Source organism: Xiphophorus maculatus, chromosome 6, assembly GCF_002775205.1.
Source record: "Xiphophorus maculatus strain JP 163 A chromosome 6, X_maculatus-5.0-male, whole genome shotgun sequence".
NCBI classification, from domain to species: domain Eukaryota; kingdom Metazoa; phylum Chordata; class Actinopteri; order Cyprinodontiformes; family Poeciliidae; genus Xiphophorus; species Xiphophorus maculatus.
In genome coordinates, this window is record NC_036448.1 from 1,851,044 (window position 1) to 1,874,677 (window position 23,634).

Sequence of the window (23,634 nt, forward strand, 5' to 3'; positions counted from 1 at the left end):
ATCCGGTGGCATGATGTCTTGATATCAAGCACTGGTCCTACAGGTTAGGCTCCTCACAAAGGTTCCATAAGGCAAGGTGATATTTAGAATTGTGCTTTATTTTTCCTTTCACAAGTCTTAGTTTTGCGTTTCTGCTCACGTGTGTATATGTTGAACTTTAATGACCCTGCCTGCTTCTGATGCGTACCCACATGAAGCACAGTTTGAAAAGCAAATACATAACAAAGGAGAATGTCAGCTCAAACTTATTAGACTCTAACTGATTGTCTTTGGATTCTCTGCTACTTTGTACTTGTATTATGTATTAAAATCTGTCATATTATTTATTTAACATTTTATAAAACTTCATAATCAATGAGGATTATTTATATAGCACATTTCAGCAACAAGGTAGTTCAAAGTGCTTTAGATCATGAAAACATAAAGACATTAGTCACTAATTGTGAAACCAGTAAAAAAAAAATCACTAATTTTGTCAACTGCCATTATCAAAATCATCAATACACATCAAATATGTTGAATGTTCCAGTTATCACAAGTCAAAAGCAGCTCTGATCAGGTAGCCTTCATTTAATAATTTAGTAATGCAGCAGACTATGGTGGTTTAGAATGAAAGCAACTACATCACTATTTTAAGAAAGAACAGTGACTTGACCTTTAACCTTGAATGCAACTTGGTGTAAGTTTCACTCTAGGTAGGCTGGCTAAACTTGTACGATATGGCGTCTCCTACTGGCCATGGAGAAGAGGGTTGGATACCAAAAAGTCATCTGCTTTGCATAAATGAAAAAGCATGAAACAACAGATCAGATTTCAAATATTTTAGAAAGAAGATTTTATTTATTTGTGCAAGTTTTAAAAATGAGGAATCTTCCATTTCTTTTTTTAGAGACAAAATGAAGATACAAAGAAAACCAATATTTATGAGTGTTCTTCAGTTTAGAGGCTGCAGCATTGAGCTGCTACTTCATTCATTGTGGCAGTAACTTTTGTAGTGTAGTTTCTGGCTCCCTCCGCAGGCAGCAGGTTTTGTTCCCTGAAAGTAACCGAGAAACAAAAACAAAACATGTTAATTCATTGTAAGAAAAGAGAAGATGAAGAGACAGATCAGAGACATTAACTGTACCTTATACATGGAGCAGACCAGCATGAACAGGGAGGACATGGCCTTTTCCTGCAGGTCTTCTGTATGCACCTGCAAAAAAATAAATATAATTTTAAATAAACTTTAGAGTCTGGCTTTAAAATAGATGAATGCATTAAGTCAATCAAAACTAAGAAATAGAGACTTTCCACAATAACCCAGTGGAGAGCAAGAGGTTAGCTCTTAAACATCCACAGACCCAGCCCTGCAGCAGGCCTGGAAGGCCCGTGTCCTGCAGCTGTTAGAGAAATAGACATAATGAAGAGCAACCGGGCACTGGCTGCTGGGTCGCAGGAAACATGGCCACCATCTTGGAGCGGTTGTCAATTCTACTTAGATGGACAACCATCTACTTGGATGGTTGTCTTCTGCAAAACAGCAGAAGATGTCTCAGCACTTTGGGGGATGAAAACAAAAATTTGTGTGTTTGAATGGCCTAGTCAAAGTCCAGACCTAAATCCAATTGAGAATCTGTGGAAAGACTTGAAAATTGCTATCCAGAGATGATTTCCATCCAATCTAACTGAACATGAGATATTTTGCAACAAATAAGCAGCTCTTCCTTTCAGCTGCCTTAAGGCAGAGAGACCATTTGTCTGGTAAAGTTTTATGAGTTGCATCAAACTGCTAGTTTCAGAATTGATGGACTTTCTTTGGTTATCCTGGACTTTTGAAAGACGTACCCCATTGATGGTGATCCAGGGCACATACTGGTGCGGAGGGTTCAATGCCTTGGTCTGCAAGGCATTCTGGTGCATCAGCTGCATTCCCATGTCTCCATTAACACAGCTCATTACTTTGTCCATGCTCAGATCAGGGGCAAAGACTTTTAGACACTACAAACAAGAAATTAAATTTATTGATAAAATGAGAACAAAAACAGTTGAGCTAGAGAAACATTCACTCAGAAAAACCTGCTTACACTTTCAGCTGAGCCGATGACATCAGCAGAGAACTCCATGCAGAAGATGATTGGGAAAGCCATATCAGTCATGTTCATTAAACAGGTCTAGGGAAAGTAGAGGAACTAATTCATTGGTGAAGCACAACTCTGCTGAGTAACAGAAACAGCATTAGTAACAATGTTCACCTTTAAGCATTATTTGTATTCCTACAATATTTTTGAAATAATGGTTTTAGAAACAACCTGAAACAGTGAAGATAACACTTCCTTGTGATTCCCAAAATGTTTATTCACAGATAAATCTCTGAGCTGTTTTGGTTTTTTTCAACAACATTGGGACAAAACTGACTGATGAATAATCAACATACCAGATGTTCCAAAGTACATGAAGACCAAAATTATTCATCCTTCTGGCTAATAATAAAACTGTTTCAATTTACTTAAATAAATAAATAAATAAGTAAAAAACTATGTAGAAAAAGGAGCATAATTTTTTTTTAAAATATTATGAAATAAATTGGAAATTATTCATGTTATTTAAATTTTTTATGTAAAAATGTTAATTGGCAAAGCAGCAGTTACATGGAAAGCTGTTTCATTCAAAAATTATATAAATACTCTATCAAATGTCCAGATGAAGAAAAAACAAAATAAATATGAATAAAATATTTTTTATAGGGTGCGTGTTTAGTTAACTATAGCTTTATTTATGTAGTTGAAGATGTATTTATTTTATTTATCTATTTATCTTAATTATTAGTTAAAAAGAAAGTTGATGAAATAGGTAAAGTCCCACAAAATAAAACACCATTATAAAATGTAAAAATAAATTAATAACGAAATAAATGAATAAATCTTGAAAACATGAATGCCCAGATTGATTGAAGCCTCATTTAGAGGAAATATATTTTTAATTCAATATTCAACAGTTTAGCTGATCTGGGAGTAAAATAAGCTGAGTTAATTGGTAGTGCGATCATGTAAGTGAGGGAAAGTTTACATGATTTCTTTCAGCCAGCTGAACAGCAACACACAGCAACATGTGCAGGAGGGGCAGCACTGCATTACTCTAAGCTCCACACAGCCAGAGGAAACTGGCTTTGTTTGACTTCTCACTGAAAATATCCTGACAGTGCAGGAGCGTGGTGAATCTGATGATACCTTCAGAGCCTCGGCCTTTACATATTAAATAATCAAATGAATAAAACACACAGCATTCACACCATAACCCAAAAGTCTGTCTGCCTATTATAGATTCCATGGCTCTGTGATTACCTCTATCATGTTCCCCAGACACTCCTGTTTCCCATGCTGGCACTCATAGGTATACTTCTGAGCGACAGTCGTCTCCTGCCGTGGTGAGACAATTAAAATACTTCACAAAAGAGACAAGTTTTACGTATATGAAATATTTCTATTAAGCAGCTGCTTACCTGTGCATTTCCATAGGGTACCAGAGTAACAGACATGATATCGTTGAGCAGCAGGTAGGTGGGGAAGAGCATCTCAGTGAGGAACCCCCTGCAGCCAGGACACAGGCTCTCATAGTACAGCCCGACCTGGACTGGCTTTTCGGTCTGACGGCTCCTCCTGAACTCAGACTCCAGGCACTGCTTCAACACCTGCAGCAAGACAGCCAAGGCAGAGGAGTCTGAATCTGGGTGAGAATGTCTGCAAGCACTTGCTTTGCTGCTCTGGGCTTATAATAATCAAGGTTTAAAGGCTACACATTACAGCTGCTGTTTAATTTGAGAATTATGTAGTCTTTGATTATTCATTCCTAATAATATTTTCCACAGATTTAAACATGTAGAGATTCAGGAAACATCAATGATTCTTCTTTCACTTGCAGCACAGTTAGCCAGGGCGTTCCTCAGGGCTTGGTGCCTGGAGCAATTCTCTTAACTTTACGCATCCTTCCAGTAGGTGTGGATGATCCCACACCTGACACACCTGTGTCAGGTGACCCTATCTGACACTGTATCAGGTGACATCACCTGACACAGATGCCAGAGGTCACCGAGGGAATCTGAATTACAGAAGAGAAGTTGAAGTTTTGAAGGTAGTTTATTAGACCTGATATCACCATACCAATATTTAACAATATCAGTGCAGCCCTACACAACAACTAATAATACTAATTTCATTGGTTTGATCGGGGGTCATTATTGCTCAGATTTTGTAAAAGTCAACTGGCTCAAACAAGGCGAAATTAAATTTCACATCCAGTTTAAACATTGTTGTGAGTAATTACCTTCATTATTAATAAAAATGCTTAATTACCAAGAGAAATATATTAATAAACTATAAATAACATGAGCATGAAATAGTTTATTTGGGGCTACTAAATTAGTAAAAAGTTAGTGGTAATAAGCTGAAAGAAACAAGTAGGTGAGTGCGTAGATTATTGAAAAGTCCTTTTAATTGAGGAACTTTATCATCAAGTGAAACACGCTATATAGATTAATTACACACAGCTCAATGGTGGAAAGCCCTTATTTCTGTTAATTATGATGATTTTGCTCTTACAGTTTTTGAAAACATGACATTTAGGACTGAAATATTACATCAGATCAACAAAAAACACGAGCTGAATTTAACCTTTAGAGAGTTTAAACAGTGTCCTCATCCTCAGCTGCATCGTTTGGCTCAAAATAACTCACAGGAAATGGTTAGTCACTTTTAAAGATGTGGTATCTATTTCAACTTTTATTGTAATTGCCAGAAAACACCTGGTTTATTTGCGGTATCATGTGATTATCACAAAATTATGTATTTTATGTTGTTGTTGTTTTCTTTGTTTGTTTTTACATAGTCCTTATAGTTGTTTTATTCATTCAGACCTTTCGGCTGGTGTTAGATGTGAGGTGTTCATCAGTTTCTAGAAATGTTTACCAAAATGCAAAAGGCTCACACTGACATGGTTTATATATGGTACCATTTCCCTTCTTCAACCTGATATTGCCATATTATTTGTAAACATATGTAAACATAAATATACACTGCTCAAAAAAATAAAGGGAACACTTAAACAGGTGTTAAACACTTAAAGCGTTCCCTTTATTTATTTGAGCAGTATATATTAAAAAAACAAACAGAAACCAAATATGAATGCTTCTGTTTTTAGTGGCAGAACAGAACCAAGGTGTTCTGTTAGAATCGGCTTCATTAATTGACACTATGGCAGCATTTCTGAGTTTGACAACCACATTTCTATTGTTTAGAATTTTAGAGGATTTCTTAACTTTTCAAACTTAGAAAACTTGACTGTGATGTTTGTCTGTAACGCGCGTGCGTAAGGTTGACTAAAGCTGCCCTGTTTTACTTCCTCGTTTTTAGATATTTTCCCCCTCAGGTTATTTTACTAAGAACTTCCTCTTTGACTTTATGACCTGAATAATATAATGAACACTTAAAATTCTTGAGTTGCATAGATGTTAAGCAGAGACCAAAGGGGGAAACATGGATATTTACGTTCATAAAAAGCTAGCAAAAAGCTAGAACCGGGCACCAAGCTGACAAGTTGTCATGGTCTCGTGTTGTTACCGAGTCTGTCACTGTTCTTCGACTTAGGATAAAAGCCGGTAGGGTCAGTTGTCCCTAAGGCAAAAACTCCATAAGTGCTTCTTTTTGTTCTTTGCAGCAGAATATAGCCAAAAGCAAAACAAGTTTTAGAGAAGAAATAAAAGCTCACCCCACACTGAACAGCTGAGTCTAACGAGGAGCACCACTTTGCTGGAGGTTGGAGGCATGACGAGGTGGGGAGAGAGCAGCCGCCGAACGGAGCGCTGACCCAAACTGCCAACAGGAGCGGGAGCAGAAGCCTCATCTTCAGTTGTGGCCAAAATCTTTTCGCAACTCTACTCACACTATTTACCACAGCTCCAAACTGCGACCGAGTGGCCTGCAACTTTTCCTCTTTAAATACAGCTCTGGCGCTTCCTCGTGAAGGCTTCCTATTATTTGATTGGCTGCAGCGCACAGTCACTACAGTATCATTTGTAGCTAGCAGAGAATCAACAAGCCTGACCTCCCCTCTGCTGCTGTTCTGAAGAAGTGAGAATTCCCCAAGAAAGAGCACATTTCCATAATATCTATAAATAGCTTGGGCGTCTTGCATGTTTACACTTCCTCTGTTCCATGCAGTTTTAATGACTCGGCTGTTTTCACTGAACGCACATTAATGATTGACTAATCTTTTGAATCAAATTGTAAAACTTGTATGAGTCAGCTGAATTCTGACTACTTATAACACTGGATGGGTTCTGTCTCAATCTTAAGTTTTAAGTTGTGAGTGCAGCATGCAAGTCACTGTCACATGCTTATATCTCAGCTTACTTCCTCATTCTACAGGTGTTGCTCAAGAGAAATCTTAAAACTTAAAAGAAAAATCTCTTCACAAACCATAGAGCATTACAACAATTTCCCCTGCTGTCTTATATACACGACTTTACTGATTTCACCCCAAAACACAGGGAACCACTTGGATAACGAAAAACACTTACCTATATATTGAGGTAACACAATAGATGAAAGAGTGAAAAATTGAAAATTGTAAAATATGGCAAGCGTTAATTTAATTTGGTGAATCACTAATGTATGGATTAGGCCAGAAGTTCTGAAATTGTTCCATGCCACATCCCCCTCCCCCAAACACCTTTGCTAATGCACAAAATATTTAAAGAAACACTGACTTTTTGTTTTTTCTCACTTTTACTTAGTATTCCATAATTATTACATTTGTTTTAGAATAAATTATGCCTCACACCTACATGATTTGCAGGTGTAAGGTTGGCCATGAGTTCTTAGGGTTTTTTTTACAGCAACGTCCTCCACAGCAGTGCTGCTGGTCTGGTCAGGAGCGTCTGTGTTTTTCTTATCAGAAACTGTTCCATTTGCATTGACTAGCCTAGAAAAGCATTTTATTTTATTCTGTATTTTCTCAATATATTTGTCACTTGGATGTTTTTATGTTCACTCCATGTAAATATCTGATACTATATTTCTGTTTCTCTGTTAGAAGCCTCAAGTGTAAAAAAACAAAAAAAGGTTTGGCACTTCACCTAACTCAATTGGTAAAATTTCTAATTAATGTTCAAGAATCTGTGAAATAAGCATATTAAATGATACCGCTGGCAGAAAAACCTGTATTTCTAAATTATATTTTTATTTCACTTTTAAATTTACTCGGATTAAAGACTGGAATTTAATCTGATTTTCAGCATTATGTCACAATCTACAATTTTAGCAGACAGGGAATACAAAAAAGAGAAGTTGTCTGAGTCTCAAATTGCCCAATATGAGAGTGAAATTTTATTTCTTCTGCTTTTAGACACTTTTTCTTTTGAGTGTTGTATTGAGCTTAAATTGCATTCACAAAAACTCTGGGAAAAAGTTTATTTGAAAATATAGCTCGAAAACATCCATAACAGGAAGTGACCTCATTAGAGCAGTTTTTGTGCACTGCCAGTATAGGAGGACTAAAATTGGTAGAATAAACCTTTAATTTCAAGAGTATCTAATAAGAATAATAAAAAAATATATATATTGCTGCATTCATTAAAGAACCATAAATAAATAAGGTGTGGAAAAGAAAATACAGAGAAACCAGGACACCAGGTTTCAGTTTAAAATCTTTTATTGTCTTTTGAAATCATTGCATTAGCCTACAGAAAGATCCGTTACAGTTTAAAGAGTACTTGTCTGAGGACAAACGAATCTGTGGCAAGCTGTACACGAGTGAGTAAGAAGGAAGTGTTGCACCTGAGTTCAAACAGACCAACAGGAGGACAAGCAGAGAGGAACAGCTGTCTGCATCATGGCTGGCACAACTCAGCCAGCAGGCTTCTGTAGGCCGGAACAACAGCTCTCCCTCTGCATTCAATTGCACTTTGGTGTAGAGTAGCTTCATGTGACTGCTTCACCCATTTCCAATCATCAGTTTTTCAAGCTAATGAGTAGGTGTCATTATTACTATTGTGTTATTAGTCTTCGATCTTGCTGATGATAACCCACATTTGAACAGTGTTGCTAGAACCAAAGCAGAAACATAAGAGTTGAAAGTGAAGCTGAAAATGTTGCTCCTGACCGCGGGTAAAAAGAGTACACTAACAGTGCTGTGAAAAAACATCAATGTTTCAGGACATCAGACTCATTTTATATATCAGACAGTCTGAGTAAATTGAAAAAGCAGCTTCAAATGAGGAACAGCTTGTGCCACCTTTGGTAGCAACACACTCGTTTTCATTCAGACACATTGGAGGGTTTTCCAGCATGGACAGATTGTTAAACACAACTGGAGTCAGGTCTTTACTTTTAATAGGCCTTATTTTATTTTAGCTATTCAGAAGTCTACTTGATGTGCGTTGGATCACTGTCCAGCTGCATAACTTAAGAATGTCTGTTTCACTACAGAACAGAATTCATAGTTCAGTCAGATTATGGTAAGTGAATCCCAATGACAGGGGCATCTTTATTAGGATTTTAACAAGTTAAAAATATTAACAAAACTAATAAAAATTATTTTTACATGCAAAAGTCCCAATCTGGAACCTTTGTATTCACGTTTCCAGTACACTTGGAAATTTGACGCACAAGCAGTATCTGCTAACAAAGTGATGGCCGACACGCCAGCAGGAGGACAACCACTGATTTTCAATTTTGCTTCAAAAAACGATATTATGGAATTATGGAGAAGACTATTGTTGTTTTCAAGTTGTGTTAAAAGGAGTTAGCCTATCAGTGAAGCTATCCAAGCCCGAAGTGTGCCCCTGCTAAACATGTAGCATTAGCACAAATGTCCCAAATGCTCATGTCAGTGTACATACACAGTCACATTTATAACTTCCTGAGGCACTGAAAAACTGAACGGCTAGAATAACACTTTACTCCAATCTGATGGTTGAAGAACAGATTAAAACAATAAATATCTTTGTTGTTGAGGTCCTATCTATTCTTCAACGATTTAGCAGCAAAAGGGTTTTTGAATTGAAAATAGTTTATTTTGTTGACATGTAGTTTTCAAATAAAATGTAATTAATTAATTAATTAATTTTAGACCTAGCAATTAATCAAGTCTCACCACTAGTCCTTATGTTTATTGGGGTTAGCACCGATTTTTACCTGTACCTTTATCTCTTATAGTTCTGTGGAACACTGACTAACTGAGCCAAATGTGGCCTGAAGTTCTGTAGATGCTGTTCTTTAGATCATGCGTGCTGTTTAAAATCTATTTATTTAGTTTATGTTATGAGACAGATTTTATGCGTGTGATTTCTTGATTCTACAGGTCTGACAGCACTGAGGGTATGGCTATTAAAATCCACTCACCTGTCCAAACAATGCTTTCTAATCACTGTGAATTTGTGATTTAGGTTTTTTTTTACACATAAGCCTAATTTGCTTTGGATAATTTTTTCTTGACATAAATGAAATGATTTGAAGCATTATTTTTGTATTTACTCAGATTATCTTTGATAATTAAATCTATGAAAAAACAACATCAGGAGAACTGTAAGAGGGCCCACAATGTTTCAGAGCACTGTGCATCGGCTCAAACCTACAGACAAGCAACTTTCCTGTCCTAAAAAGTAAAAAGACTGGCAAAAGACAGAAAAACAGGAAGTGAAAGTGCAGTTGTCATCATATTTTTACACACAAAGTGACATTATATGGCTAAATTTTGGTCTTAAGGAGTGAGCTATGGAACCAAAAGATAAACTAAAAGATAAACTAATTCAGTTTTTCATCTGAAGATCCTTTGCTGTATAGTGCAAACATAAACAATAGATCGCTGATAGTTATTCCTGAATTTACGATTATTGTACTGGATTTGTACTCAAGTATGTTCGCCAAGTGGCGCCTTTTATTGTTCACAACATTTCTGTACAAGCTCCTGAAATTCCATGTAGTGACCTTTATCAAAAATCCACCAGGCAGAGTCGCAGTGAAGTCTACCTGATCGTGAACAACAGAAACAGCAAGAAATTCAACAGGGTCTCAAGTTCAGTTCAAGCACATAAAGGTTCAGTGTGAGTTGAAGTAGTCAGCAGGTAGAGCAAATGGACTCGTGAAGAGCACAGGAAAACAGACAGCTGAGTTATTATTCTGAAAACAGAGGGTTCACAAAGTTAAAGAGAAAAAGCAGTCATAACATCTTCAAGTTTAAAATGAAAAAGGAAATAAAAGCAATACATAATCTATCACAGCCACATGGAGGGACACAGATCGATTCTCAAGCTCACCTTTACTATTTGGTTAATTACATCTTGTAAACATTTGTATTTGTTTTTTTCTGTATAGAGGAAAAAAATATCAAGCTAGCTTATTTTTTTGTTTATAGGCTCTGTAAGTTTACCGTTAACAGATAATATAAAAAAAACAACACATGGATAGACAAATATATCAGCTTTTTTCTTTTTAAAGTCAACTAATATGAGCAAAAATATACTCAAGCACCGTGAAAGATCTCTCTCTAACGCCATTGTCGCTTCCTGCTGAGTTCACCCGACACTACACTGTAAAAAAAAAAAAAAAAGTCTTGAACTCATGGTAAAACACCAGCAGCTGTGGTTGCCAGAACTGTACTGTATAAATACAGCAAAATTTACAGTAATTTACTATAAATTAGAGACTTTTTTTTTACAGTGCAACGCCTGCAGCAATCACAAACATCTGCAGAGGTGAGACGCAGCATGGCGCCGCTCAAAAACCGCCTCCACTCACAAAAAACTGAATCGTTTAAACACAGTAGATCCTTGCAAAAAGAAATAAAAACGACAAACACTTTTCTGATATATAAGAAATGCAAAGCAGCCGGGACTGTGCCAAACACACAGGCCTGTTCAGGAAGCATTACCAAGTAAGCATGAGCTCACTTCATCCACATGGGCGCCTCAATAATCCTACATGAGCTCCAGGGACCACGCTGGTTGGTTTTGCAGTGGATGGCTACCAAGGCTGAATCCTAAAGTCCTTTCCTGACCTTGGGTCCCCTCACTGATTTATAGACGTTTCAAATTAGTTTTAATCAGAATAAAAAGATAGCAAAGATTAATCATTTTTCTTTGTTTTAAAATATGAAATCATCAAAACAACCATCAGAATATGGAGTTTGATGCACAGCGATGTATATAGTTTTAAATAGTTTCAATTACTCTTTAAAAGTAAAAATGAATTCTGGTGTGTTATCTCAGTGGGAAATAAATACATCAAGTGACTAATTAAAAACTAGTCAGCAATTTTAAAACAACAATATGCCATATAGTAGATATTTTTATAAGTATTATGGCATAACAATTAAATCAGGGGTTCCTTCATTCTGTGAGATCTGCGATGTGAAGCTGATCTTATCTATCGGGCTCAACTACCTCCACAAAAGTTTTAAAATCAGCTACTGACGCTGCCACACCAGGTCATGTCTGCACAGCGCTCTCAACAAGTCACCCTACTGTTGCCAACGTAGCAACAATGTCACTATATTTTGTGACATTTCAGACAAAAATAAGAAATTAAAGTTGGTTTATTTTTTGATAGGGTTTATTTGTTACAATAATTCTTATTTTCTAAAAACCCAAAAGAGTAGTATAAGCTAATGTGTTTACACTCACTAATGTGCATATAGTCATGTCTGTTAACATATGAGGAATCAGTGAGACTGATGGGTCATTTCCCGCAGGGATACTCCAACCTGACCTAGGGGCCAACAGGAATAAGGTTTGGGGTTTCTGCAGCCCAAGAAGAAGAAGTTCTAAACATTGACTCACATCAGGGTGTGTTTCTGATTTGTTTAAAGCACACACACCAAAAAAGAATGAAGTCCTTTAAAACAGGAGGATTTCTAAGTGATTACCTGTAGCCTCTTTACTAAATCTTGTTCTTGAAATTCTACAAAAAACAAATACTTTTCATAGATTTTATACTTGATAAGATATGCTTTGAGTGTGAAGGTGAGAAAATGAGCAGTCAATTGCCCTGAAAAAAAGACTCAAAAATATCTCTAGTTTCTGCCTATCTCACCCCGTTTGCTGCAAGAGTTCCTCCAGCTAGCTCACACCGTTAATAACGGAGCGTTCTATATAACAGCTGAAAGTCTGCAAAATGATGTTGCTGAAGCTATCAGGAATATATTTTATATTTGATTGTACAAAAAGCTGTGTGTGTTACTGGGCTTAATCAGTCAGATGCAATTAAATAAACTTCAAGTCACCATTTATGCCATTTCTAATCATTTTGAATGTGCTAATAAATAACTCTACTGGTATGTATGTTTCCTGAATTACATCCGAATCTGCTTTTCTTTGTCTTTTTGTAACTTGGTGTTTAGCACTGCGAGTGTTTCCCCAGAGCAATACAGAATCTGAACCAAATTCTAACAATGAGAAGAAGCTACAATAAAACTGATGTAAATGACATGAGAAAAGTACAACTATCTGTAGGAAATATCCTTCTACCATTTGGATAAACTACTCTATAAGGAAATGTAGCTCGGTGAACAGGAACTGCAGAAATGAGCCAGCAGTTCTCCTTTCAGCTTCTTTGAAAACTAAAACAGCTTTAATACAACTCACCTGTATTAAAGCTGTAAATGAGGGAAAATAATGCAATCGGCCAAAAGCAAAAGATTTACAATACAGCTACTGACTGCAAAATAGCAAAAATCACATACTGTACACTGTATGCTCCAATATATAAAAAAGAAATGTCTGTTACTTGAAATATATTGTATACAACATTGTGAAGTAAAACACGCTATTAATAAAGCCTATCTGCTGTGTGTTAGTTTCAGAGTGCTGAACTGTGTGAAGCAGAAGTAAACATGTGCAGTCACAAAGTGTTGGTCCATCAAACTAAACTAAGCAAATGTTCTGCTCACAAAGCTTAGAAAGTAAAAGGCTGTAGGCTCCATGCATCATGGGGGTTCTGTTCATGCGTAAAGAACTTCTGAGCAGTCAGCAAGTTACCTGTAATACCTTCAGTAGACAACAATAATCACCATCCCAGTAAAGAGAATCAGAGAAGATTTGTGACCCGTCATCAAACTGGGAGCCACCAGCAGAGTAAGTGAACTGACAACATCTAAAATTTGTCTTACATTTTGATTTCTACATTTACTCTACTGCTGGGAATGTGAACCATTGGACCACTTGAGGCCTTTTGGTTGCCCTGGATCCACACACAAAATGGATTGTATGAAATTAATTTCATCTGTGCTTTTTCTTTGAAAGTAGGTGCTACTTTATTTTTTGTTTGAAGGCATAGTTCCAGCTTCGTTAGTTAGCTTATGTGTGTGTCAGCAGAGACAGCCTTGGGAGATGTCAGTTGAGAGAGTTCAAAGGAGCTCTTAAGTTATGGTGATGTTAAAGCAGAGAAGCATGGAACAATCAGCTGGTGACCAGAACGGAGAGTGCACCATATCACTAACCGACTGCACTGACAACACTCTTCAGAGTGGAAGTTGTTACTGGAGGAAGAAGACCTAGTAAGCAAGGCTGCATGATATTAAGAAAACATGTGATATGAAATTATATTAGTGAATGTTTCAATAAGTAAACAAAAAATTTATGTATTACTGTCTTTCTGCATATTTTCAAAAGACTTTGAAGATGAAATGAATTGTGTCAATATACATTCCGCTTTTACATTCTGAATATGTGAGAAAAACAAACTAAACTTAGTGGTCTATAATTTGCCTTAGAAATCTCATTTGGTAGAATTATTTTTAGCTGGGTTTTGCTCATACTGAAGGGTGATATCATGTATTTCTATATTTCACAAACAAACCAATAAACCTGATTATTGGTAATCCTGGTTTTATTTTAAAATGAACATTTTATTGTGAAGACAGTCAAACTGTCAGTTTATCCAAATTGTAGAAATATATGTAGTCCATTTATAGTGAATCAAGAGAAATCAGAAATAGCATTAATTGGCTATAGAAGGTCAGAGCTTAACAAAATGAAGAATCTCTATCTACATATTTATTTACTGAGGACAGTAGAATAGCTTTCTAATAACTTTGAAAAGGAGAGGTTCATATTTTAAGAAATAAAATTTGAATCAGCATTATTGGACTAAGACAAATGAAGAAGACTCTAGAGAATTTCCAGCCAAACAACAACAACTCAAGAAACGTCTTTTTAAATCATTCAAATTTTTTTGACATTTGTCTTTGTTACGTTAATAAATTATGTTAATTGTTATGTTAATTGTTGGTAGAAAGATAAAATTTAAAGAAATGCATGCAAAGCAGTTTATTCTCACCAATGCTGAGCTTATAAGATGTATAATTGACAGAACTATTTTTATTTATTCTCCAAACTGGGATGTTGCTGCTGTTTGTCTAAGTCAGGTCAGTCCTTTGGTGTCACATGTACTTCACACAACCCACTTCAAGATATCCAAGAGGAAAATATATTGCTAGAACTTGGGAGGCTAGCAAAAAACTGCACCAGGCTAAAAATGGATACTGTTCTCATTTCTAACTCATCTATGTTTCATTACAGATATACCAGATAGATATAGAAAAAACCCAAAACTTTAGTACACAACGATAGAGAACCAAGCTACTGTACAGCTGCAACCAAACAAAGAAGGATGTAACAATCTCAGATGTAACAGCAAAACCAGTCATTCTGTCCACTACACACACAGACAACGACAACAACTACGCTCATTTGCCAGATATTCGTTAACCTTAGATATGGCAAATGTGTGGCATGACAACATGGTGGTGATGGCACCATCTAATGGTGACAACAAGGAGAACACAAACTCCTCAGGTTGACAGAAGGCACTTGTAGTCGCCTCCCTCAGCGCTGTAAACCTCTAACCAGAAGCTCGGCTGCCGCCTCGGCTTTCATTCCTGGGATCTACGCCGTACCAACAACTGTGCAAATGACTCTATAGCACAATGGCTCCATCTCAATCTGAGCTTCCCAGGATCAATTCAGCTCAGTAAGTGGCGACACTCAAAGAGCTGTGCTCAAGTCCGACACATACAACTTCTGATGCCACCTCTTCACCTGTCGTTAGGAGCAGAAAACTGGTGAAGATCACATTTAGGAAACATTTCTAACCCAAGACAAAAACACATAAAGCAGAGTATTAAACACTCGATCATAAACAACTTGTCTGCTCCAGGATAAAAAAATATATATTCATACATATTCTCTTTACCATTCTCAGTCATTTGTGTAAGAAATTATGAAAGATTTGTGTCTGAGAATCAAGTTTAAAAGCAGCCTTGTAAGTTGTCTCTCTGCAGTGCCTCCACTGACCACAAAAGGAACTGCATATCTCTGTATCTGTACAACTGTGATTTAAAAGCGATGAAGGTCACAACAATTAGTCCCTCGAGCCAAAAGCACACAGAAACAGTAAGAGGAGATCAATGCCACAGTACAGAACAGTAGATATGTACTGATCTGGAGACGGTTCCTTAATCTAAACTTTAGTGTGCTTGGAGTACCACACACCATGACCTAATCACTACATGCCAACAGATTTTCAACCATTTGTCAAATTAAAAAAAAGAAACAAAAACAAATGAAGACCTCCATACACACTATAGCGGGTAATCTCTTAGCTGAATGGCAAAAGGACGTGTTCTTTTATTCCTGTTGTGCTACATGAGAACACATCCTTTACTGGGCTCACATTTGACGGATCATCCAAATCAAACAGAACCTAAGAAAACAACAAATATTTTGAAAACATAAAGGAAACTAGGGAACTCTATAAAGTCACATACCTCTAAAGCATGTGTGTCTAAAATATACTGTACACAACATATATTACTGCCTTTTCTCTTTTTTTGTACATTAATGTTCTCCAGCCCTCTGAATCAAGCATCAGATGAAATGAACAGTCAGGTGCAGCAGTGATGTACCATCAGAAACTCTGCCTCAAAGAAACAAATTAAAACGTTTATCTGAGAGGGGATCACACCACTGGGAATCTACTTCAACTTTACAGGAAACTAATTCAGTACCGAAGGTAGAAGAATCACAGAGGTCAATACTCAACAAGCGCTGGTACCGCAGTGAATCTACATGCAAAAGAAGAGCACTAACAGTGCAGAGTGTCAATAGCTACAGGTGCTACAGTATTAGAAAAGGAAAAACAGTAAGAGGCGTCTGACAACAGCACACCTGAATCATAGAACTGTGTTTGTAAATGTACCTCACAATCTAGCGTACTGTGACTCAAAATATATATTCTGTCATTGACAAAACAGGAAATATGTACCATGCATTTGCTCCTATTCCTCGTTTAATGGCTATTTTCTTCTCATTAGTTCAAAAAGAGACCTAATGAGAGAGCCACACAGCAAAGCAGATGGATATAAATGAGTCTATTAAAATATACCTGCCTGTATATCTTTTAAAGCTGTAGCCACATTGATATTATTCCCAGTCCTCTCCTTTCAACCCTTAAAATGTAAAGTGACAGAAACTTGTCACTCAGAACTATTCCTGTGTGCTTCTGGTAGGTAAAACCCTTAAAATCCCACAGCTCAGCCCCAACCCACTGGATCCTCTCAGCCACCTTCAGGTGGGAAGAGAGCAGCCATTCCTTTATGGAGTTAAAAAGCATACTTGTCTGTGTTTCCAGAGAGTCTGGAGATTACACATAGGACATTTGTTTAAACACAGATACTTTGTGCTCAAGGCATCAAAAAAGAAAAGTTTTAAATATTTCCAATAGTTTCTCTACATGCTCTTTCCATCTCTTTTGTGCAGCCTTAAAAAGACTTGTTTGTGCTTATTTTGTTCTTCTTTAACACATGTTGTCTCTAACATTTCTGTGTCCAGTCTACCTTCCTGTGGATGTTTGGGGCCTTTTGTGGATTTTACCCAGTAGAGCTGTGACTGGCTAATGTGGAGGCTCAATTTTACACTTTTACCCTCTCAGCCAGTGGCTCTGTGACAGTAGTGGTGTGGTTTTTGGGAGGAGTCTTTTTTAATGGACTGGGTTCTGTTAGGGAACTATAGATGTATCAGGTTCCAGACAAAAACACACTTCTTTCTCTGAAACAGCTGACACTGTCCAAAGGCTCGGTGCCCCACTGCTGGTAGATCTATAGATCATCTGGGCTGCTGGTTCTACTTCAGGTTCTGAGAGCGGGCCAAGACTGGATAAGCTAGATTTACATTCAGATGGTCGTTGTGTTGGGCCAAGGAGACGTTTTTGTAGTGGAGTACCAGTTCTTGGAGAGACGAGTACAGATTGTAGGGCTCAGCAAATCCATAACCAGTGGCTGTCTTGTAGATGACACAGTGCTTTGTGTCGCCATCAACACTGAAAAGAAGCGCAGAGTTATTACCAGGTTAGAGTAACCATGCAGTACAGGAGCACTAAACTCAAGCAGTTTCTAGGTTCCCAGTATAAAAGATTCATAAAAGATTTTTGTGCCTGAAGTATTTCAAGGGACAGCATTCTGTGTTTTTCAGGCACATAGTAGCATTTTATAGCATAATCAACTATAAGGGAGGCATGGGAGAGGGCTGCTCTGTGAGGCAGAAGCTTGAAAACTGCATCTAACAGAAAGAGCTGTGTCTTGAGCTTTGTCATTATTTTTTGTATTTTAATGTGATAGTACACTGGATCTCAGTGTCAGATCAAGGATGTGAAATCCATTCTTATTTAGAAGAACACAAACTTACACAACAGAACAGGCATAAGAGCCCTTCTGTGATTGGCTTTCCCTGATGAGAAAGGTTCCATCACATTTGTCTCTCAACATTTCCTCTGCCTGGGAGCGCTTGATGTCACCTACATACCAGGTACAATCGTCATGGTGAGGTGAGCTGTCATCTTCCTCCAGAGAATAGGAGCTGAACAAAAAAGTCAAGCATTAGTGTTGAAGCGCTGCTCTTAATGGCTTGTTTCACTAAGCATCCAGATCTGAGCTGGAACACTTACTCATCAGCATCGATCTTTATGCCCAGCCATTCATTGATCTTCTTCTGCCTTGTTCCCTTCTGTGTCAACCATCTGAAAAACAGAAACCCCCCAGAGGCTGCTGAGAGTGTCTGGAGTATGTGTGTCTGCTGCATGCCCTCATTGGCCAGAAGAGAACTGGCGCTTACATTAAGTACTGGTCCCTAATCTTGCGAAGCTGCATGAGATCTGGCTTGAGGCTGTTCATCTTCTTGTCAATCTCTCTGTTGTCAGACACCTGCTGCTTCAGGTCTTGCTCCAGTTTTCGCTTGCTGTCGTGGATTTCCTTCACGCGTGACTTCAAACGCTCAGAGTTGCTCTGAATCCTGATTTGAAAGAATATCACAATTGTTGCCTAAAACCACAAGCTGGATGAGGATGAATAAGAATGTAAGTCTGAACATACTTTTGAATTTCCTTCTCGTTGCCCTCTCTTTGGAATCGCTCCAAAGACTCTCGGCTGTATTTCTCCTGGGTCTCAAACTGTTCTTCAAAGATCTTGATGGTTTCATTAAAGGCTTCAATGGCTGTTCGCTTCATCTGCAGCTCCTGCAGGAAGTATTATACCAGGATTTCAAAAAGCTAAAATTTCAGAATAATTGAAATTTTCAACCACACAATGATTTCAAGTCTTCAGCTGAAATGCCAGGGAACGTTCTGGAGTCACCAAAGTTTCTCTGGCTGTTAGAAGGGTCACCAAGTCCTCATCCATCCCTTAATTCTACACATATACAGCACAAAAGTTTACCATCACTCAAAGATGAGAAGAAAATTATGGTGTTTTATTGTTGCCTAGTATAAATGTCAGTACAATTATACATCTACAAATGAAACTAGCCTCTCCTGGTGTTGACAGGTGACTGACAGAAAACTTCTATGACGTAGATTAACCGGATTGTAGCGCATACGTAATCAAATAAACTAAATAAATCTTTGCTGTTCTGTTTGAATGACTGAACAGAAAATAATTGCTAGTGGTTACTCTAAATGGATTTCTCATAAAGGTTACACTGGTTTGACAGGATAATATAGTTCATGTAGTTAATGAGAACAACATAAAAGTTGAAACAATTAGCAAAATTATGATTATAAATAGCTGACAGTTTTGGGTTGTTTTGCATGGAGAAAACTGAAAAACTATAAAAGCACAAGTGCAACAGGTGGACAGGTGGGTATTAGTGGATATCAATCACCCAATAACAGTGTTTCACAGAAGGAGCATGCTAAAGTGTTCTGTCAGTCAACTCTTCAATTTCATTTGCTTTATTTAGTCCTTCCAGTTACTGTTAAGCAACAGATTCTTTAGGCTTGACACTATTAGCCATTTCTTTACTCTAAATTCACTAATACACTATAGTAAATAAGGATTTTTTTTCTTTGTTTGGAGTGAATCTGGAGAATTTTACAACTTGTTGGTCAGAATTTATATATGTTGTACACAATAATATATTTACAACTGGAAGTAAGAGCAAAACACAGAATGAAGTAATGTTGGCTACTCTGTTACTGAGCCACACCAGCTCCCTCTGGTGGTTTCAGCAGGTTTTGGACTAATGCGGGTTTCATGCCTCAGAGAGAATAATATTTCTCTTTGTTATAGTTTGGGGAATATTTTACATGGTTAGAATGTTCTAAACAACTCGGTAAGCGTCTGTCAGGGGCATAGTTCCATTATCTCTAGGAGATAATGGAACTCATTGGAGTTCATGAACAAGCGTTACCTGTGAGGTGCGAGTGTACTCCTCATACAGAGAGTCGTACTCGCGGCTCTTCTCCTGGTACTGCTCATGGTAGACCTTGAGCTGCTCTCCCACCTCCTCTATGCTGTTCTCCTTAACCAACTGAGCAACAGAAAGCAGAGGAAGAAGATGAAATCAAAGTGGTTTAATGCTGAAAATCTAAATGTTTGCTTTAAACTTCAGTCACCAAATGGACCAACCTGCTGGAACTTGGAGATGGGGTAGAGCAGCTTGGTGTCCAGTTTGGCGTTGTACTGAGCCAGGGACTCGTGGCGGTAGTGATTGATGAGCTCCACCACAGACTGGAAGGTCAAAGGCTCTGAGAAGCCATAGCGACCCTCCTGGTGGTAAATCTTGATCAGTTTGTTGTTCCCCCCTTTCCTGCAGGGGGAGACAGAAATCTGATAAACAGGATGGAACTGAACCATCCTGGATGTGTGTGTATCTCTGCAGCTCTACCTGAGAGTCAGCGTGTACTCGCCCTCCAGTTTGCTGGAAGCATCTCGCACCAGAAAGGTTCCATCCGGAGTGTCTCGCAGTTTCTCATTTACCTCCTCTCTGCAGACATGAGAGCAAGTTGGATCTGTGAGAATCAGTTTTCAAGTTCTGCCACAAAGTCTCTATTGGACTGGACTTTGACTGGGCAACTCTAAGCCCATGAACATGCTCTGATCTAATGCATTCTATTGCAGCTCTGGCTGTATGTTCAAAGTTGTTGCCCAGCTGGAAGGTGAGGCTTTGTTTTCCAGGGACATAGTGCCATTTTATACCACAAACTGTGTTACTTCCAGTTGTTATAAAAATCCTATAAATATTAAATAGGTCTTAAAAGAAATTTGACTTTTACATTTAATCACTTGAAATTGAGCCTCTACCTCTTTAAAAACGCCGCCTTAATAAAGTCATCACAATATGGCTCCTCTATTAAACCTTTAACAAAGGTTTTACCATATAAATTTTACATAATACTGCCCCTCTAATTCGGTTGAATCCTATAACAGCTCAATCCAAGTTCCAACAACTCTGACCAGCTTTCTTATCCCTGGTGAGAAGAAGCCTCCATCATATTGCCCCATGGAAATAACAGAAAAGTCTTATAAGAACACCACTAGCTAAAATATATCATTTCCATCTACTTTACCATTAGGAACTAGTCTGTGCCAATCAAATAACATCATAAATATCTGTTTGGTTGGCTTACCTGGAAATTTCTCCCCAGTACCACTCAGCATCGTTCAGCAGGCTGCTTGTGTCCGTCATATCTGATGGGGCTATTCTTGATTTGGTTGGTTTTGCTGGAAGAACTGGAATAAAAGCAGAAATTCCCATTAAAAGCTGGTCAGTCTGATGAAATCTCAAATCATGATCCTAAAGATAAAGAGTTTACCAGGAGGATCGAAGTCTTGCTGTGCAGTTCTCTCGACCAGCAGCCTCTCCACCACCAGGACGGGAAAGTCCTCTTCCCATGAATACCTGACGGTCAACAAGTCAGTCAGCCTGGCTTCTATCTCAACTCCTTTGCTTTGCTTACAGTAGCACAGAGGCCCAATCTAATATACTGATCAGCTTCAATTCAGGGTAAAAAAGCTCACCCTTGGTTTGAGGGGCTTGTCCGAATCAGGAGGGGGCCAAAGATCCTTCCCAGAGTGTGAGTGTCCAGGCCGTTACTGGCCTGAGCCTGGAGCACCTTGGTTAGATGTGTGAGCAGGTACTGCAAGGTGAGACGATGGTGGAGCGGGACCACGGTGGTGTTCTCCAGAACCAGACTCACTTCTCTGTCATGGCTACCAGCAACAGCTCCATCTACCAGATATTCAGACAATTATCAGTAAAACTGAATTACTTTATGTAGAGCTACTAATTGTGTACTTATATTTAACTGAATGATTTTTAATCAGAAGATTATTTTATAATTAGCCTTTATTTCACCAGGAAAATCCCATTGAGACGCCCTTAACTGGCGGTACCAAAATCACCAAAAACTGAAAAGGCATACCCAAATTAAATCAGCTACTGTTCTTGAACAACTTTGAGTACATGCAAAAGCTTAGTCTCTTTATGAAGATGACAAACTAAATGTTCTATTTTTTCAGTCAAAAATACTTTAACTGTAAGTAGTTTGTAGCTATTACGTTTGTAACACAAAAGAAATTTAAAAATTTTGCTTCACCCAGATTTTTATATCTTGTAAATGCACATTGAGTGTCGAATGTATGGACTGGAAAATACAATAAATCTGTAGAATAAAGTATTCTGCTTGAATACTTTATTCAAGCAGAATCAAGACTGATCAAGATAGCACAAAAAGAAATATCATTTTGGACATGTTTATTTTTGGGGATGTACAGGTGTTGTCCAAGTGTACCATTTGGAGTCTCCATTTGGTGTCTCCAAATGGCACACTTGGACAACACCTGATATACAAACGTCAAATGACTGTAACTTCTCAGTGCTTCAACATACAGTCATCAATGAGGGCTCTAATGAAAGATAATGACCAGAGGAATCCTCAGATAGACACATTATTACTGATAGTGGAAATTACCACTAACTCCCCCCCACACACTGTAACGGTACGCTAACAACCCATCACCCCGCCTCCTGTTTCTCCCCCCATGAGTTACGATACGCTCTACCCATCTCGCTCTGACTGTAGCAGCGGATGACTAAAAGTTTTCGGTATTCTCAGATCCAAAACTTGTCAGTTCTTACAGCCATAATCATCCACTCTCGTGAGTTGTGAAGTTTTGCTGAAGAAATACATCCAGTTTTGACATGTTTTGACAACATGTCTCTCCGTGGCTGTCCGTTGGTGAGAAAAAGTCCTGTAAACACCTTTACGAATGAGGGCGCACAGAGCCTGACTTTGACACAGCATAGACACACACATTACGCATGTAGCCGGTGGATTCATGTCAAAACAAACCCCAAAATGCCTTATATCCCTATGACAGCACACGTGTTGGCTACACATCTGTGGCTTTAGATTTAGTCTCCGAGTTGACCAGTCAGAAATATTCCAGAAAGAATACAGATATGTCAAAATGAGCTCAAGTAGCTCTCTAGATATTATTGGCTCGATAAAAGCAATTTCTTAATATTATTGGTCGAATGTGGTATCAATCAAAAGGGGGGGCTCTAGGCTGCCCAATAAAAGCATCATACTGGACACCAGCAGAGTTTAAAGAGGAGAAAACGGCAGAGAATTCAGGCAATCTAGATTTGTCCGATGGATGGGATGCCACCAGTTAAGGGGTTAAAAATCTCTTTTTTGTGTCACTTTTTCCATTTTCAGACCTTCAGCTGTAGTAATGACTGGAAGATATTTACTTTTAAATGACCTATTAGAAAACAGCATCATCTTTGACATATCTATATTTAAAACAAGTTTAAGATAATAAAGACTTGACTGTTAAATAAAAGCTGACTTTTTTTTTTATTAAAAATGCTGTTACATAAGAGACCACAGCCATCTACAACAGTATCACCAGCATGTATATATCACAAGCGCTTTTAAATGCTGTTTTTTTATAATGAAGAAAAGCATCCAAAGATCTGATCCCTGAGGAACACCAAGATGAAGTTAAACCTCCTACTTGAACATACTACAATTTATTAAACAGTTGTCAAACCACTGAAGAGTTTGATCTGACAAGTCAATAGAATGAAGTGGCTGTATTAAAATCTCATGATTCACTGTATCAAATGCTTTAGAAAATTTTACAAAGTAGGCTGCACTGTCATGATATGTGGTAGAGGTGGTGAGGCAGAATGCAGCAGACCAAGGTTGAAATGAATGATGGTGGTTTAATAATGAAAATAAGCACAAACAATCCAAAGTCCAGGCAGCACAGCTGAGCAGAAAGGCTAAGGCTCAACACTGGTAACAACTGGCAAACTAATAG

General features: G+C 37.9%; 2 protein-coding genes across 6 annotated transcripts in view; both read right to left on the reverse strand.

The window, feature by feature from the left end:
- Positions 1 to 806: 806 nt before the first annotated feature.
- Positions 807 to 6,106, reverse strand: LOC102238243 (gamma-interferon-inducible lysosomal thiol reductase). Its single transcript, XM_005811052.3, has 7 exons — positions 5,743 to 6,106; positions 3,482 to 3,670; positions 3,324 to 3,398; positions 2,067 to 2,153; positions 1,828 to 1,980; positions 1,127 to 1,195; positions 807 to 1,036 (listed from the first exon to the last, which is right to left on the reverse strand). Exons 1-7 carry the CDS (start codon positions 5,875 to 5,877, stop codon positions 968 to 970), a joined length of 777 nt encoding a protein of 258 aa, XP_005811109.1. The 5' UTR covers positions 5,878 to 6,106; the 3' UTR covers positions 807 to 967.
- A 1,562-nt stretch (positions 6,107 to 7,668) lies between these two features.
- Positions 7,669 to 23,634, reverse strand: part of LOC102216436 (phosphatidylinositol 3-kinase regulatory subunit beta) — a 49,584-nt gene continuing 33,618 nt past the window's right edge. For all 5 annotated transcript variants that reach the window (XM_023336114.1, XM_023336111.1, XM_023336112.1 and 2 more), the window contains 11 exons: positions 21,322 to 21,532; positions 21,117 to 21,202; positions 20,931 to 21,033; positions 20,189 to 20,287; positions 19,930 to 20,110; positions 19,712 to 19,831; positions 18,397 to 18,539; positions 18,140 to 18,316; positions 17,973 to 18,044; positions 17,714 to 17,884; positions 7,669 to 17,348 (listed from right to left, as the gene is read on the reverse strand). In XM_023336114.1, coding sequence (XP_023191882.1) covers positions 17,153 to 17,348; positions 17,714 to 17,884; positions 17,973 to 18,044; positions 18,140 to 18,316; positions 18,397 to 18,539; positions 19,712 to 19,831; positions 19,930 to 20,110; positions 20,189 to 20,287; positions 20,931 to 21,033; positions 21,117 to 21,202; positions 21,322 to 21,532 — 1,559 coding nt within the window. In that variant the 3' untranslated portion in view covers positions 7,669 to 17,152. The remainder of the gene's footprint in view (positions 17,349 to 17,713; positions 17,885 to 17,972; positions 18,045 to 18,139; positions 18,317 to 18,396; positions 18,540 to 19,711; positions 19,832 to 19,929; positions 20,111 to 20,188; positions 20,288 to 20,930; positions 21,034 to 21,116; positions 21,203 to 21,321; positions 21,533 to 23,634) is intronic.

What these genes read in the sequence shown, in the direction of transcription:
- LOC102238243 (XM_005811052.3), bottom strand. Translation starts at nt 5,877, where the DNA reads ATGAGGCTTCTGCTCCCGCTCCTGTTGGCAGTTTGGGTCAGCGCTCCG. An exon ending in TACCCTATGGAAATGCACAG is followed by an intron (nt 3,399 to 3,481) that starts GTAAGCAGCTGC and finishes TCACCACGGCAG; the next exon opens with GAGACGACTGTCGCTCAGAA. An exon ending in CCTGGATCACCATCAATGGG is followed by an intron (nt 1,196 to 1,827) that starts GTACGTCTTTCA and finishes ATTTTTTTGCAG; the next exon opens with GTGCATACAGAAGACCTGCA.